This window comes from Aulostomus chinensis, chromosome 15, assembly GCF_037954235.1.
Source record: "Aulostomus chinensis isolate RoL2024-O1b breed Wild chromosome 15, RoL_Achi_v1.0, whole genome shotgun sequence".
Taxonomy (NCBI): domain Eukaryota; kingdom Metazoa; phylum Chordata; class Actinopteri; order Syngnathiformes; family Aulostomidae; genus Aulostomus; species Aulostomus chinensis.
This window is the reverse complement of record NC_141334.1, coordinates 19605698-19619517: the sequence shown is the minus strand read 5'-3', so window position 1 is coordinate 19619517 and position 13820 is coordinate 19605698. Positions and strand designations below refer to the sequence as shown.

Below are 13820 nucleotides of genomic sequence, written 5' to 3'. Positions count from 1 at the left end.
GCTGTGAGGCGACAGTGATAACTACGCTAATCACTGCACCGCCGTCCACCTCTGACATCCTGTAACATAATCCCTTACTTTTCCTGAAATCGTTTATTTTATTGACAATTCGAAAGTACCATGTAACCATGAGTCGTGTTAATTTAGTTTCACCGGTAGGTGGTGGTAAGTAACCGTCCATGGAACGTCGCTCAACCCACGAAGCTCAAAAAGAAAGTGGGCGGTGACGAGAACCTTTTTTTTTTTTTTTTTTTTTTTACCCCGGCCAGGTCTCATCATCCAGAGGAGCGCATGGATCTGGGTTTACGCACTATTTCTGCTGCTCTCCTGGATGCTGATACAGGGGATTGTTGCTATTGCATCCCACAATTCGGACACATTATACACAGTAACATTAGCTGACACGGTGTGTGGTTGAACTTCTGTGTGCAGCGCAGGAGCTGGCGTTCGGTGTTACAGTGCTGTTAGACTGCTGTGGAGATGGAGCGGTGGAAAGGCAGAGTGGCCCTGGTGACCGGAGCTTCGGTGGGGATTGGAGCGGCTGTTGCACGGGCACTGGTCCAGCAAGGCATGAGGGTTGTCGGTTGTGCCAGGAGTGTCGACAAAATAGAGGTAGGCACCCTAATTTAAAATATAAACAGCTGTAAAATTAGTCGGCCCGACTCATTTGAGAAGCTAGCTCCTTTAGAGCAATCCTAAACTAGCTAAAGCGCTAGCTAACATTAGCTGTCCAACTTCAGCTATTGTCCCAAAGGTAATGGGGGGGAAGTATAGGAAATGTAAGTTTTGTAGCAAGCTGGATGTTATGCTCGTAAAACAATTCCACGCAAAAAAATAGACATTGATAATTATAGAATTCTAACTTGCTAATTTAATTTTAAGGTTAAATTAAATCCTGTGTCAGTTAAATCAGACAAGGAACAATGTTATAATGTCCTCAATTGTATGTAGGACATGATTCCTGGACGTCTCGACTGAATTAATATTATTTTGTGACACAGTCATCCACCACAAGAGGTAAATGTTATGCGTTCCTGTCTTTGTGATAATCACATAAAAATCATGTCTATAAGTGTATTTTGTGCAGTGATTTCAGAGGACATCAGACCATATATGTGTCAATCTGCTAATAACTTGGGGGGCAATAACTTTTGGGACCACCAATGCCTGTGTTAAACTGTACTAGCTGGTGAAGTTTCACTTCCCCTCAGTTTTCAATTTGTTAAGGGATGCCCTGTCTCAGGCTGCCCTTAGAATTATGGAACAGAAGTCAGAGATAAAACTGTGCTTGAGTATGAGTACAAAAATATTTAATCATTACAGTTTTCAGCCTCTCCACATTATCAATCTGTACTAGCTTTTGGTTGATCAGAATAGATTTTTATGATTATAAAAATCACAATTTTATCATTATTATTATAACATTATTCAACCCTCTATATAATTGTGAGTATGTTAATTGTGTATAATAAAAAATACAGGGCCAGAGAAATCTCAGTCCACAGACTCTCTTAATTCATTTGCACCACCATGACAGTACTCAGCCACCTATATGGAACCAGCATGATATAATACTCACAACATTTTTGAGGTCAGTGAGTGCTCAATTAGCTGCGTACAGCTTTAATCACACTCTTTGATATAATTAAAGACAGGTACGGAGAAGTTGATGGCGGAAGTAAAATTACATTTCAGCTGCTTGTGAATGAATCTGAAGCAGGAGAAAACACACACACACACTAAGTAACCATCAGCCTTAAGGTACTGCACCTTCCTTATCTTGTCAGCCAATAATGAAGTGTCACACACCAGCTTCTAGCACGGGCCGCTACTATACCTGCATTCAGACACCGTTTAGTAAGGTAATGTGGTATTCTTGACGTAGACTGGTCACTTGGCACACTTATGTGCGTGTGTGTGTGTTTTGTGGTCATATTTCAACTGATAAGAGCAGTGGCTGTTGTTTGAGGGGACATACACACATAAATTTATTGCATTTATAGAAAGATGTAAAGATGCATGATCCACATTTTTTCAGTTGTGGCCTGATTTTGATGTATGTCTGCTAATACAGATTCCAAGCTCCTTTTTTTTTTCTTGATTATGATCACTATTGTTACTGTTGGTTTGATGTTAGACATCATAAAGCTGCAGTAAACCACACATTTCTTTTTAAAAGAACCCCCCAAAAAATACACAAATGCATTAGATTTAAACACATTCCAGATACATTCATTTGAATGGTATGTATGTGTGTAAATTATGGGTATACATTTTTTTTCAGATGATTTTTTTTAAACTTAAAAAAAAAAAACTTTTTTGCTGTTTAATTATGTATGATACCTAATTCATTATTTTTTTTCGTAATTTGATCAGATGACAATATGCAGGACGTAAATGGGATGTTGGAGGTGGTCTTACAATGGATGGCCAAAGTTAATCAATGCATCTGTATTCTCCTGGTCGTGATTATGTCAAACAGAAGTTACCTGCACTTGATAAACTGACCTGTAACGGGAGCCTCTGGACATGTTATTGACTCCGAAACACATAGTGTTAAGTTGTTGTTCAGTTACGACCCTGCAAGGGAGAAAGGTAGGGCACTGCTGCACTATAGAATATTATCGAGTAAATATGTGTAATCTCATTATTTTGTAAGGCGATAAATTGCCCATAACAAGCATAGGGTATAGTCAGTGATATGATATATTCTTGTGCTTCCTGACAATTCATTTGAGCTAATTTGATAAGCATAATTTTCATTGAATGACTATTTTGCTGCAGTGCTGTAGGCGACTCTCCTATGGTTCAACCCACATTTATCAGAAAGAGGCTCATCGGTCCTGTACCTGATTGCATCAGACTTGATGACCTGCAGTTTCCCCTTGTAGGGCTGTTTACAAAAGTCTCCAGCATAATGCAGGGTCTGACAAAACATCATGCCATTGATCGGTGTGTATGTAATGCATGTAAACTAGGTCCCCGTCCTGTGTCAGCCATTTTCCTCGCTGAGTGGTCCTATAGCTGGCTGTACAGTACTGTGGCTGCTCCAGTTTCTGCTGCAGCTCAGTAAAGGGGTTGTAATGATATAGATTGACAAAGCTTTGCATGAGCATTGTGGCAACATCTGTTCCAGTAACTGATAAAGAATAGTGTTGTGAAAGCCTGAATTACTATCAGGTGTACTAGTCACATCAAGTGTATTTTGGTCTTACCAGCGAGTAATAAAAAGTTAGACTACTGCTTCTGCCTTAGTTAGGTCTTTTTTTTTTTTACTTGCAAACATTTCCTTTACCTTGACACGACACACACACACACCCATGTCCATTTGCGTACTCTTGAGTGTGAATTGCACAACAGGTACCTCCCTCCATTCATACTCTTGTCACATGGGCCCTGATGCCAATCATTAACTTCATCAGTTACAACCCCTTTTGTACTTGTGCAAGACCTCAACAATGTCACAACATTTCAAATCTGTACTTTCTACATTACACGAATAATCATTGCTGAATACAGTGCAGCAAGATAAACCTTGAACCTTCTCTGTTCTAGATCAGGATCCGAGGGGTTCCACTTAATAAAACCAAAGATGGATATCAAGTTGTAATAAAATAGATTTTCATCTCTTCCATTAAATGACTGAACTAATCACTAGTACAAGACAGCAGAGAATAGTCTGTGTGAAATGAGACAAATACCGTCTCATCTCTCAGCCTGTCTGCACTATGTAAACTAGGTTCTCGCTGTAACTCTGCCAAAGTTGGCATGCTTTAAGTGGGGGATGCAAGTTTCTATCACTAAACATTTTTCCTTCTTTATAAGTTTGATATTGGGAAAATTAATGGTTTCCATCTACCAAATTTTCACTCAAACAAGTGTATGAACTCACAAAATGCTTCCAACATTAATCTGGTGGTGTATTTGTTGTAAACTCAACATGGAGAGAGCATAGTTGCTGCAGCCGTATTGTTGTTGTATTGGCTGAGACCATGAGTACTAGGCGGGGGGGGCAGTGAGCGAAAGGGAGACGTGTGGTCACCATGGGCTTTGTGCAGGAATGGAGATGAGCAGCCTGCATCCAAGTAGCAGCAATACAGATTCCCATTAACTCTTGTGAAGCTCTCTTGACATCGGCAGAAGCAGCTTTTATTTCTCCCTAGTAGAAAAATCTCTGTGCGGTACACACACAGTTTATTCTTAGAGGTTACAACACGTTTAAAGGCTGCCCCTCTTAATAGGACAGTGCAATCCAAAGGTTGGTTTATTGAAAGACAAATAGATATTTATTGTCTTTGTAACCAAGCATCTATACACTTGACAAACAGGAAGAAGCTGACTCAGAAAAAACAAGCAAGTTGTTGTCTGTGGTAACTTGTTCACCTGCATAGCCTGTATGTGTGTGTGTTTGTGGTACCTGCGAGCTGAGCATGACGTGATACAGTTGTAAATGTGTAGTTATGGGAAGTTGCTGTCTTACTGATCACCACAAATTCTATCAACCCATAAAATAAGATAACAGTAATTTTTTTAACTTGATCTGAGTTAAATAAAATGTCAAAATTAAACTACTCAGTCTGTCAGATAAGAGTAATTGAATTATGTTTTTACAGTTAATTAATCACAATTGTTTTTTTTTACAGTTAATTAATCACAATTGTATATTTGCTACATATTTACTGTGACATGCATTTAAACTATTTCCGTTCCAAGAGATTTGGACTGACAGACTTTTTAGAAGTGGAAATGTGTTTCGTTTTCCTTCATTCAGAACACTTTTCACTGTTCACAGGCAATGCATGTCATAAAAATGTCAACTATGAGCCAAATATCAAAGCTCTCCATCTGTAAAGTTAATCCATGCATGGGGTGAAAGGGTTTGGTTAGCCTTTCTGCAATGTCTGTTGCTTCCCATTATGTAAGTTTTCACGGTCACATTGGACTGGTCTGTTTTAACTGCTCACAAGAAATCACATATTTTGTTTAGTCTGAAGGCAACCATGGGGCCTAAGGCAGTCTAATGAAAACCACAATATTCAGATTTGATTTAAACAGAAGACATTTTTCATCACATTCATTTTTTATCATATTATTTGTTTTCTCTGAGTAATTAATCAGAATAAATGTGTCATTTTTTCCAACCCTATAAATTAATTATATTTGCTAATATGCATGTTATTAAACCTACACCGACACCTTGGAAGTACAGAAGAAGCACAAGTCGCATGCACATGTTTTCGCATGTCCTGCAGCCGAGGGTTGTTAGGAGAGATTAATGTCTATACTGCTGTGCCTCAAGGGGAATGAGGGCCAGCGGTAGGAAGGGGTGGGGTCTGTCATATAATCAGTCAAAGTCAGTGGTTGCCCATGCTTCCAGTGTTTCCTGTAAAGTACTGTGTATTGTATGTAGGGGCCTGTAGGAGACACTCTACGATGATTCCTATTAACACAAGATGAGCACCTGTAAAGCAGGGTTACCATCTCAGGTGTACTAAGGTGTGTGTGTGTGTGTGTGTGTGTGTGTGTGTGTGTGTGTGTGTGTGTGTGTGTGAATTAATTTTTCTTTGGATGAATTGCCTGTATCTTACTGCTTCATTCGTCATAACCCAGACTTTATGCAGGAAAAAAAAACACAATACTTGTAGATCGTAAATGAAACATCTTCTTTTTTTTTCTTTTTTTTTAATTCCAAGTCCATATAAAACTGAGAAACTGAAAGTGGCATTTCTTGGGTGCTTTGAGGCTGCCCACAAAAGAAATATCAGTCAAAATTCAAAGCTTTGGCTGCAGCAAATTTAGACGGGATAAATTTAGCAAACATAATTTGTGGGGCTTTAGTACTAAATAGATATGTAGTTGGCACACAGACAGCCTGTGTGAGCCAGAGACCCTGAATCAAATATCAAAACAAACAGAATCATCCGTATGAAAAATATTATGAACACCAGAAAAGACAAATTGCAGTTGATATTGAGAATTCTGTAAACATAGGTTTTATGTGTTGTTTTTGTCAACCCTGGACCGTTGGGCTATTGGCTTAAAAATTTTTAAGGAAAAATTTTAATGACCTTTCAAATTGATTGCTTTTTTTTAGTGTAGGGCTTCAGCAGGTGGGGCAGTGTGAGGTTGAGTTTGGCATTCCAAATGTAAAATAAGAATTTTGAAATATTTAAGTATGTATATGGCGCTGCACGGTGTACGTTAGCTAGCACTGTCGTTTCAAAGCAAAACGGTTCCAGGTTCGAGCCCCGACTCGAGCGCAGGATCTTTCTGTGTGGAGTCTGCATGTTCTCCCTGTTCCTGTGTGGGTTCTCTCTGGTACTCCAGCTTCCACCCACAGTCCAAAGACATCAAGAGGGGACGAGGCTGATTGCTACTCTAAATTGACTGTAGGTGTGACTGTGAGTGTGAATGGTTGTCTGTCTATATGTGTTGGTCCTGTGATGGACTGCCGACCGGTTCACCCGGCTCTCCCCAGCTGGGATAACAACCCCCCCCCCCCCCCCCCCCCACACACACACACACACACACACACACACACCCGCAACTCTTAACAGGATAAGCGGTATAGAAAATGGATGGATATGTATATATTGGATTTCACTATTATTGAAACATATGCTACGTGCTAAATATTTGTGCTTAAATAATATTTTAAAGAAAGGAACAAGGGATCTTTTCCATTTTGCACTTTAATAGAATATTGTTTACTTTTGGTCCACCCCCCCACCACTATGTTTAATTTATGGCCCTCCAAGTGAAGAGGTCTGGGCCCCTCTTCATATACAGTTTGCGGCAGCTGACATGGAAACAATCATGAACTTGAACCATATTTGTGTGATTTAGCAGAGATTGTTTTGAATGTCAAAGCCTTTTGCAGGTTAGTCAGAAAGTTACTTTCAGGACTTGGCTGACTGGCTTTGACTTTATGCCTTCTGTCGGAGGTAGAAGATGCTCGGTCATGCCTCAACCCCTGAGGGGACGCAGTAGACGTTAGTGTGTTTTGTCTGCACATTTGAAAGTGTCTCCGACACCTAATATTGTTAGTTCAATGTTGGACATCCCATCCTTCTTTTTCACAATGAATAGATTTCATTCCAGAAAGGATTTGAAATGGGTCAGACATGTTTATTGTCTTGTCTATGTCGCTTGTGATTTCATTTGTCACTGTCCTAATTGTTGATCTGTCTTTATCTTGTCTTTATCGTCATTTTGATGAAATGTGTCAGGGGTGTGTGTGTGTGTGCGTGTGTGTGTGTGTTTTATACAAAATGTACTTTAACCCACTTCTGTATTGCAAAACCCAATTTAGCCCGTGTACAGCACATTATTATCTACTCTATCTGAACAGTGTAATGATGGCATTTTTAATGTCAGTGCCGCCTCACCAGGAGAAATTCAAGCACTTCTGGTTACACCTTAGCAGGATCTACTTTACCTCGGCTGTTTATTTGTGTTTTTGTACTAATCAAGTGATCTCTTGACTTCTTCTCATGAACCATGCAGAAAGCTTTCCACTGACTGCATGTTTTCCATGTGAGTATCTGCTGACAAAGACTTCTTCTACCTAATTATCCATCATGTTTCCATGGATTCCGCCCCCAAGAGAAAAAAACATTACAGCAGCACAAGACAGGACACAGCATCCTCACCCGGAATCCTCCCAAAGCACTGCTCTTTAATTTAAAGATGCTATGCACATCAACACTGGATTTGAAGGATGGAAATTGGTTCTCACCTTCAAATCATCGCTGATGGCAGGTATTGTGTCTTCTCTTCAGTGGATTTCCTGAATGGGAAAGAATCTCTTGGTACTGTTATAATAGCGAAGTGCTTGACTGATGAATATTATGTAAAATAAAATTGAAATTTTATGTAGTAAAAAGGCTAAAAGATCCAGATACCACCCAACTCCATGAACATACAGTATTTCAAGAAGTTGAGTTGATACTTCAACCAAAAGTTTGCTTGTCGCCTTTCAAGTCTGGAAAGATAATTTGAGCTCATAAAGATGTTTTTCCCTCCCCATAACTTCTTTGTGACTCTCTAATACAGACAGAGTCAGCCATGTATATTTAACTGAAAGCTGTAGCACCCAACTACAAATTACAAAACTGTCCAAAACTGCAAAAAGGACATCGTCCAGTTTAATTCACATCTTCTTTATGTAGTCCTATTCTCGGTAATCCACAAATACTCGAGCTAAAAACAAATTATAACATTGGAGGGAGAAACGGGGAGCTAAATCCCACCTAGGTTCAAAGGAAAGGGGAGAAGAGGAGTTCACCATTTAGGCCTGGGTATTGTGTAGCTTTCAGAGTGTATATCCAAAAGGATTCTCGCAGTAAGATGCCTAAGATCTTTAAGGTATTACATCGGCTGTGGTTGGTCTCCTTGTAATGTAGAGCTATAGGGTATTGGAGGTTACCTGTGTAGCTACCTGAGCCTCCAGCTTCCTGAATGAGAAACTCTTGTTATCCTATCTGATGATTTCTAGTGCTTTAAATGTTGTATTGTTGCTCGCTTGTATATTTTACATTATTCTTTCTTGTCTGTCTAAATGTGGATGTATATCGTATTTTACTGATAAACACCACAATTTTTGTTTCCACGAGATGACCTGCCCGGTTACGCGACCTTTCCCTATATATACAGTAGGAGGTTATGTATGGGCTGCCATTTTACATCAGCCCTATTGAAGGCCTGTGGCCACAATGCCTCGGCTTGTTTTTAATTTGTATGGCCATGCTGCAATAAAGGCTTTTTAAATCTGTCCTACTCTGAGTGCCTCAGTTCCTCCTACCACCCAGTATTTGGATCCTCACACTGAAGTGCACCAGAGGTAGAGACAAAGGCAGTAGTAGTACACAAAGATGCTAACTTGCAAACAACTGATACCCATGCAGCACTCCAGGCAGGTTTTTTTGATTGAACAATTTAAAACATTTCTGGTTAAACGCTAATTTGAGCAAGCACCGACTAGCATGACCAAATTTGTTCAACTGAATGGTCCAGTTGGTCGGGAGCATTTATCCAGAGGGGTTGTAGTTAGTTTACACACAGACATTTTAGAGTTTGTTAACAGATGTTCTTGGACATTTTTGTTGTTGTTAGCAGTTGGTGGCTATGAGCCACGGTGCCCCATTAGCTTCAAGCTTAATATAAGTGGCTAGTTCTTTCTGCATTCTGGAGTCACAAAGGAAGTGATGCAGGGGATTTCCACCAGCAAAACGAATATGTAGTACCAAAAGTGAAAGTACATTTAGATGCTAGTCGCAGGATAAATCTGTAGTGCATCCTAAATCCCAGCTCTTGAAGGAATTCAGACAATGCTCATCGTGGCCAGGTAAATTTCACACTAGCACACGCTATTTCAAAAGAGCTGGCTACTGCCGATTTGCCCTTCCCTAACTTGAATATATATAAACTGTCGCGTCACACTTTTAGACTTCTCAAATGTTTATAAACAAAATGTCATGTAGTTGCGTGTCACTCGGACTCACCGTTAGTGCAGGCGGAACCTTAAGGATGGACTAGCCAACAGAATAACTAATGATGTAATATTTTGATCTATAGCTTCAAAGCTGACCAAATATGGATAAATTCAACATGATACAATCAAAGTTCCTCCCACATACATTTAACAATGGATGTGTAACAAACTTCACTGATTATGTAAAAAAAAAAAAAAGGACTTCATTTTCTTGTCAATACATGCCAGTACAATCTAAAGTCAACACACTTATGTAACAGTCTGACTCCAGAAAACTGTGTTTTGATTTTTAGAACCCATCAAGTTGTTGTATGACATAGAACAGAGTGACTTCTGCGTGTCTCATTTATAATTTGGACCGTAATCTATTGCTGTATTCCCACTTGTTCCTCTGTCTTAAGGAAAGGGTCTTTTTCATATGACCTTCTCTTCCTAACCAGTAAAGCTGCATATAAAAGAGGACAAACCTCTAAATCAGTTGCATTTCCTGCCGCCTCTCCCTCTGAATAATTTAAAGCTCTTTTGTTAATTACTTGTTGTGCTTGATCAACGGGGTTTGATTGGTCTCGACAGCCCGGTGACCCTCAGTGAAACAGTCCCTGCACCACCACTGTGCTGTCCACTCTGTGCTTATCACCCCTCAAGGTTTAAGGCTTACTGGCATTGACGCTTCCACCTCCAGCCTCCTGCTATGATAGGTGCGGCGCTTCCTGTCTTGTCTTGTTGAGGACTTTCTGCATGTACAGGCAGTGAGATTTGCAGGGGTGGAAGACATGAAAGCTAAGTGCAACTGTGGCAGTCGGCCAGCACTCGTAATTGAACATATAACAGGCAAATTGGGTCTGGGTGTTTGTGTGGTATTGAAAATATTTTAGAGCCAATCTAAGCTCACATACTGAGCAGCAGGCTAGCTGTGTCTGATGGAGACATGGAAATCCTTTCAGACTCCCCTATATCGCTTTTTATTTTGTTATCATAAACTTGCATGCATATTAATTACAGCCAGATGCTGGTATCTGGGCTGCAATGAGAGCAAAGTTGTTAGTGGGCATCAGACTTTTGTACAGCGACAGAAATCACATCAGTTGAAAGGGGGGGGGGGGAGATACATGATGCATAACTTGCATGAACTTCATGTCTCAGCATGTTCCAAGACCTAGAAGATTGCCATTTTTATCATGTGATGCTCGTGTGAATACATGAATAAAGGCTGCTCTCTCCAGTGGCTCGAGTGCTGAAGCACTGCTGACAGAAATATTTGCACTTTCTTTATTCAGATAGAACGTCTCCCTCACCTTCCTGATATTTCCTGACTCTGTTTGGGAAAATAAAACCCGACCACACTGGTTGCACCAGTACACGAGGCCACACCCAACTACCCCCAGTGCCTTCAGTCATCGAGGGATTTATTGGCCTCTGTCCCCTGTGCTGGATGATCATCTATTCATTCAGACATCACCAGGCACTGTTTGTATTTAAAGCAGTCAAATTATGCTTTTACCCCTGAAGATTTCAGAAAGCTCCTAGGCTCCTGGAACTACCCTAGCGAGCCTGGTTTTGTCCTTGAGAGTAGTTACTAACAGGCTGTGATTATTTGTTTTATCTCATCATCTTGGTTAAACTACCCTGAGGGAAGTGCTGTAAAACTGCCCTGTTCAACCTTTCTATCGCTCAGAGGTGATCAGTCAGTGTTTGAAGAAGAGATAATGCCATAACCAGTCCGTCTACCCTGCTGCAATCTTACAGCCTGCTGTCACCTTCAACCCTTTACTGCCATTCCCTTTTTTATGGTACCCTAGAGTAATTTAACTGGATGTAGTCTTCAATAAGTGAAGAATACATGTACGAAATATTTGTTGGAAGGAATGAAGCCATTTCGTGCACAAAGCTCATCTTGATTCTGTTACATGAGCCATCCTGTGCTACTGTTCCTCCAGCTTCTTCTGGAGTAGAACCAAGTGAAATGTGAATGTTCTTTAATAATCAGGTTTTGTTTTCTCGCTCTTCTGTTTCACTTTTTGGCTCCCAGCCCTCCCTCCATGTCTCCCTCCTGCTGCACACTTTTTGTGAGCACTGGACAACAGTCTCGATAATGAGGATGAAAATTCAGCATGACAGACAAAATTGTTCTTTGTGTCACAGGTACTTAAAGGGAAAGATTGCTGATTTTGAACCATCTTTTCATTTTTTTCCACTGTGAGTGATGTATGCAGATGAACAATGTTATAACTTCCCTCCGTGTTACTTGCACCTACAGTTCTATCAGCTACTTTGATGACAAAAGTCAGTCTGTTGTCTTGTTTGAACAACAAATTATACTTTGGCATTTCTTGTTTGCCAACCTAAATGGACAGTAAGATGAGAATGGCTCCTTGCTGCTCTAAAATCAAAACAGCATGGCCGCCATGTTGTCAGCTACAAGCAGCAGGGTGAAACATGTATCTGAGCAATGAAAGCGCAATGGAGGCGGTGCTCTGTTGGCACACCCATATTAGAACAGCCTTTGACTGGCCTTGGTGCTCAGTGGTTGTATATTTTCAACCTCTTGAGTAAAAGCAGATAATGCATTTATATTTTGCCATGTTTCACCAATTTAAAATGTATATTTTCTACTTCATAGACAGGTCAGTTTTATAAATAGATTATTTTCCAAAATATAAATGGTCTCTTTAAGAGAAAGGAGAGAACAGGAAGGATAAGAGGGGAAGGGTTAGTGGTTGAATTATAGCTGCATTACATTACAGCTTTTGATTTTATTACTTTTTTTTTAAATAGCTTTCCAGTCTTCCCAGGAAATGAGAGAAAATCCAGTTGCCCATACAATCCATCTTTTCTCTGGGGGTCCTCCTGAAACAAATCTAATTTCTCACCTCATTGCTGCTGCTGATGCTTTTGATCTGCAGTTAAAACCTGTCTGCCTGTAACACTTGGGCCTCTTTATTTTTATATCTCTTCCCTGTTTTAGATAGTTTCTTTTTGTACCAGCTCCACCTGACTGTGTGAATGATTTATAGACAATGATATCCCCTTCTCTCCTATAAAACAGCCCTGTGTAGGTTTTATGGCCGTACATGTGGACATACCCACATGTGTCTTGAGTGCTTCAAGAGTGTGTACGCACCCGTTAGTTTGCCATGTACGAAGTTAATGACCTTTTTAAAATCGTTACGTCTAATGATTTCTAAGAATGTTTTATCTTTCAGAAGGGCCTTATCAGGACTGTCTGGGTAATTGCAAACAGGGATTTCATTTGAGTTACTGTGTATGTACACAGATGTGCGATCGACCATGAGCAGAACCATATGAAAGTCACTGATAATACAGGTGTTATAGGTCTTATAGGTGTTTGTATTTCAAACAAGATGGAGAGATGAAATGACTTCAGGGAGATAATTTTTCCTGAAGAGAAATGCCATGAGCTTTTTTTGCTGTATATGACTGAGTTGGGTGTGTGCACTTCCAGTGTACGTTCCCTCAAACCTTCATAGCTGTTTTCCTAAACCATGGCTGCCGTCAGTCTTCTGTCTGTCATTGAGACATGCGTTGGTGTTGAGTACCTCTCTTTTTTTTTGTCCTTGTCTTTAAAAATTGTGATATTGAACATACTTAAACCTAAAGCTATGTAATTGTGGTTTGGATTGTGATGAATGAACAGTGTGTATTGTGCATTTGCCAACTATGCTGCTGCTCCTGCTGCAGTTTTAGGCCTGGTTGCTTATCTGTAGGTCAGAATGCTGTACTGCCATGGCTAGAGGCAGGGCCAGTATGAGGACCATGGCAGTACTGCTTGTGCCAAAACTCTCTCTCTCTCTCTCTCTCACACACACACACACACACACACATACATATACACACACGTAGAGATTCACAGCCGGAGACTTCCTGTAGTTGGACCAAGATCATAGCCTGTTTTTCTATGGTTGAGTTCCCTCTTCAACCTCAGTGACACCAGTAACTCTCACTAACGACTGGCCTGGTCTCCCCTCCATGTTGGTCTCTGTTCTTAAATGCACACAAGGCTCTGGGGAAACAGTCAGCCTGCCTGACATCAGTTCCTTAAGGGATTCACCCGAGCATTTAATGAAGAACTTCACTGTAAAGGCGGTCTAGATACATATATTGAGTATACCAGTGAGGGTTACTGATGAAGACAAGTGGTTCACCTCTCTACAACAGGCACAGTGTTTTGAGCATTGGAGCATTTTGACAGCTTTATTTAGCTAATGCTGTCTCTCTGGATAATCCAGGGTAAAAAGCTTAGAGGAAGAAGGAAGGCAAGGAAAATCTGCACACTGTAAGTGTGAGATGGGCTGTATTCTCTCAATCA

General features: G+C 40.4%; 1 protein-coding gene across 1 annotated transcript in view; it reads left to right on the top strand.

The window, feature by feature from the left end:
* Nucleotides 1-243: 243 nt before the first annotated feature.
* The window catches only part of dhrs11a (dehydrogenase/reductase 11a), a 21293-nt gene continuing 7716 nt past the window's right edge, over nt 244-13820 (top strand). Inside the window, exon 1 of the mRNA XM_086225768.1 lies at nt 244-612. Coding sequence (XP_086081894.1) covers nt 481-612 — 132 coding nt within the window. The 5' untranslated portion in view covers nt 244-480. The remainder of the gene's footprint in view (nt 613-13820) is intronic.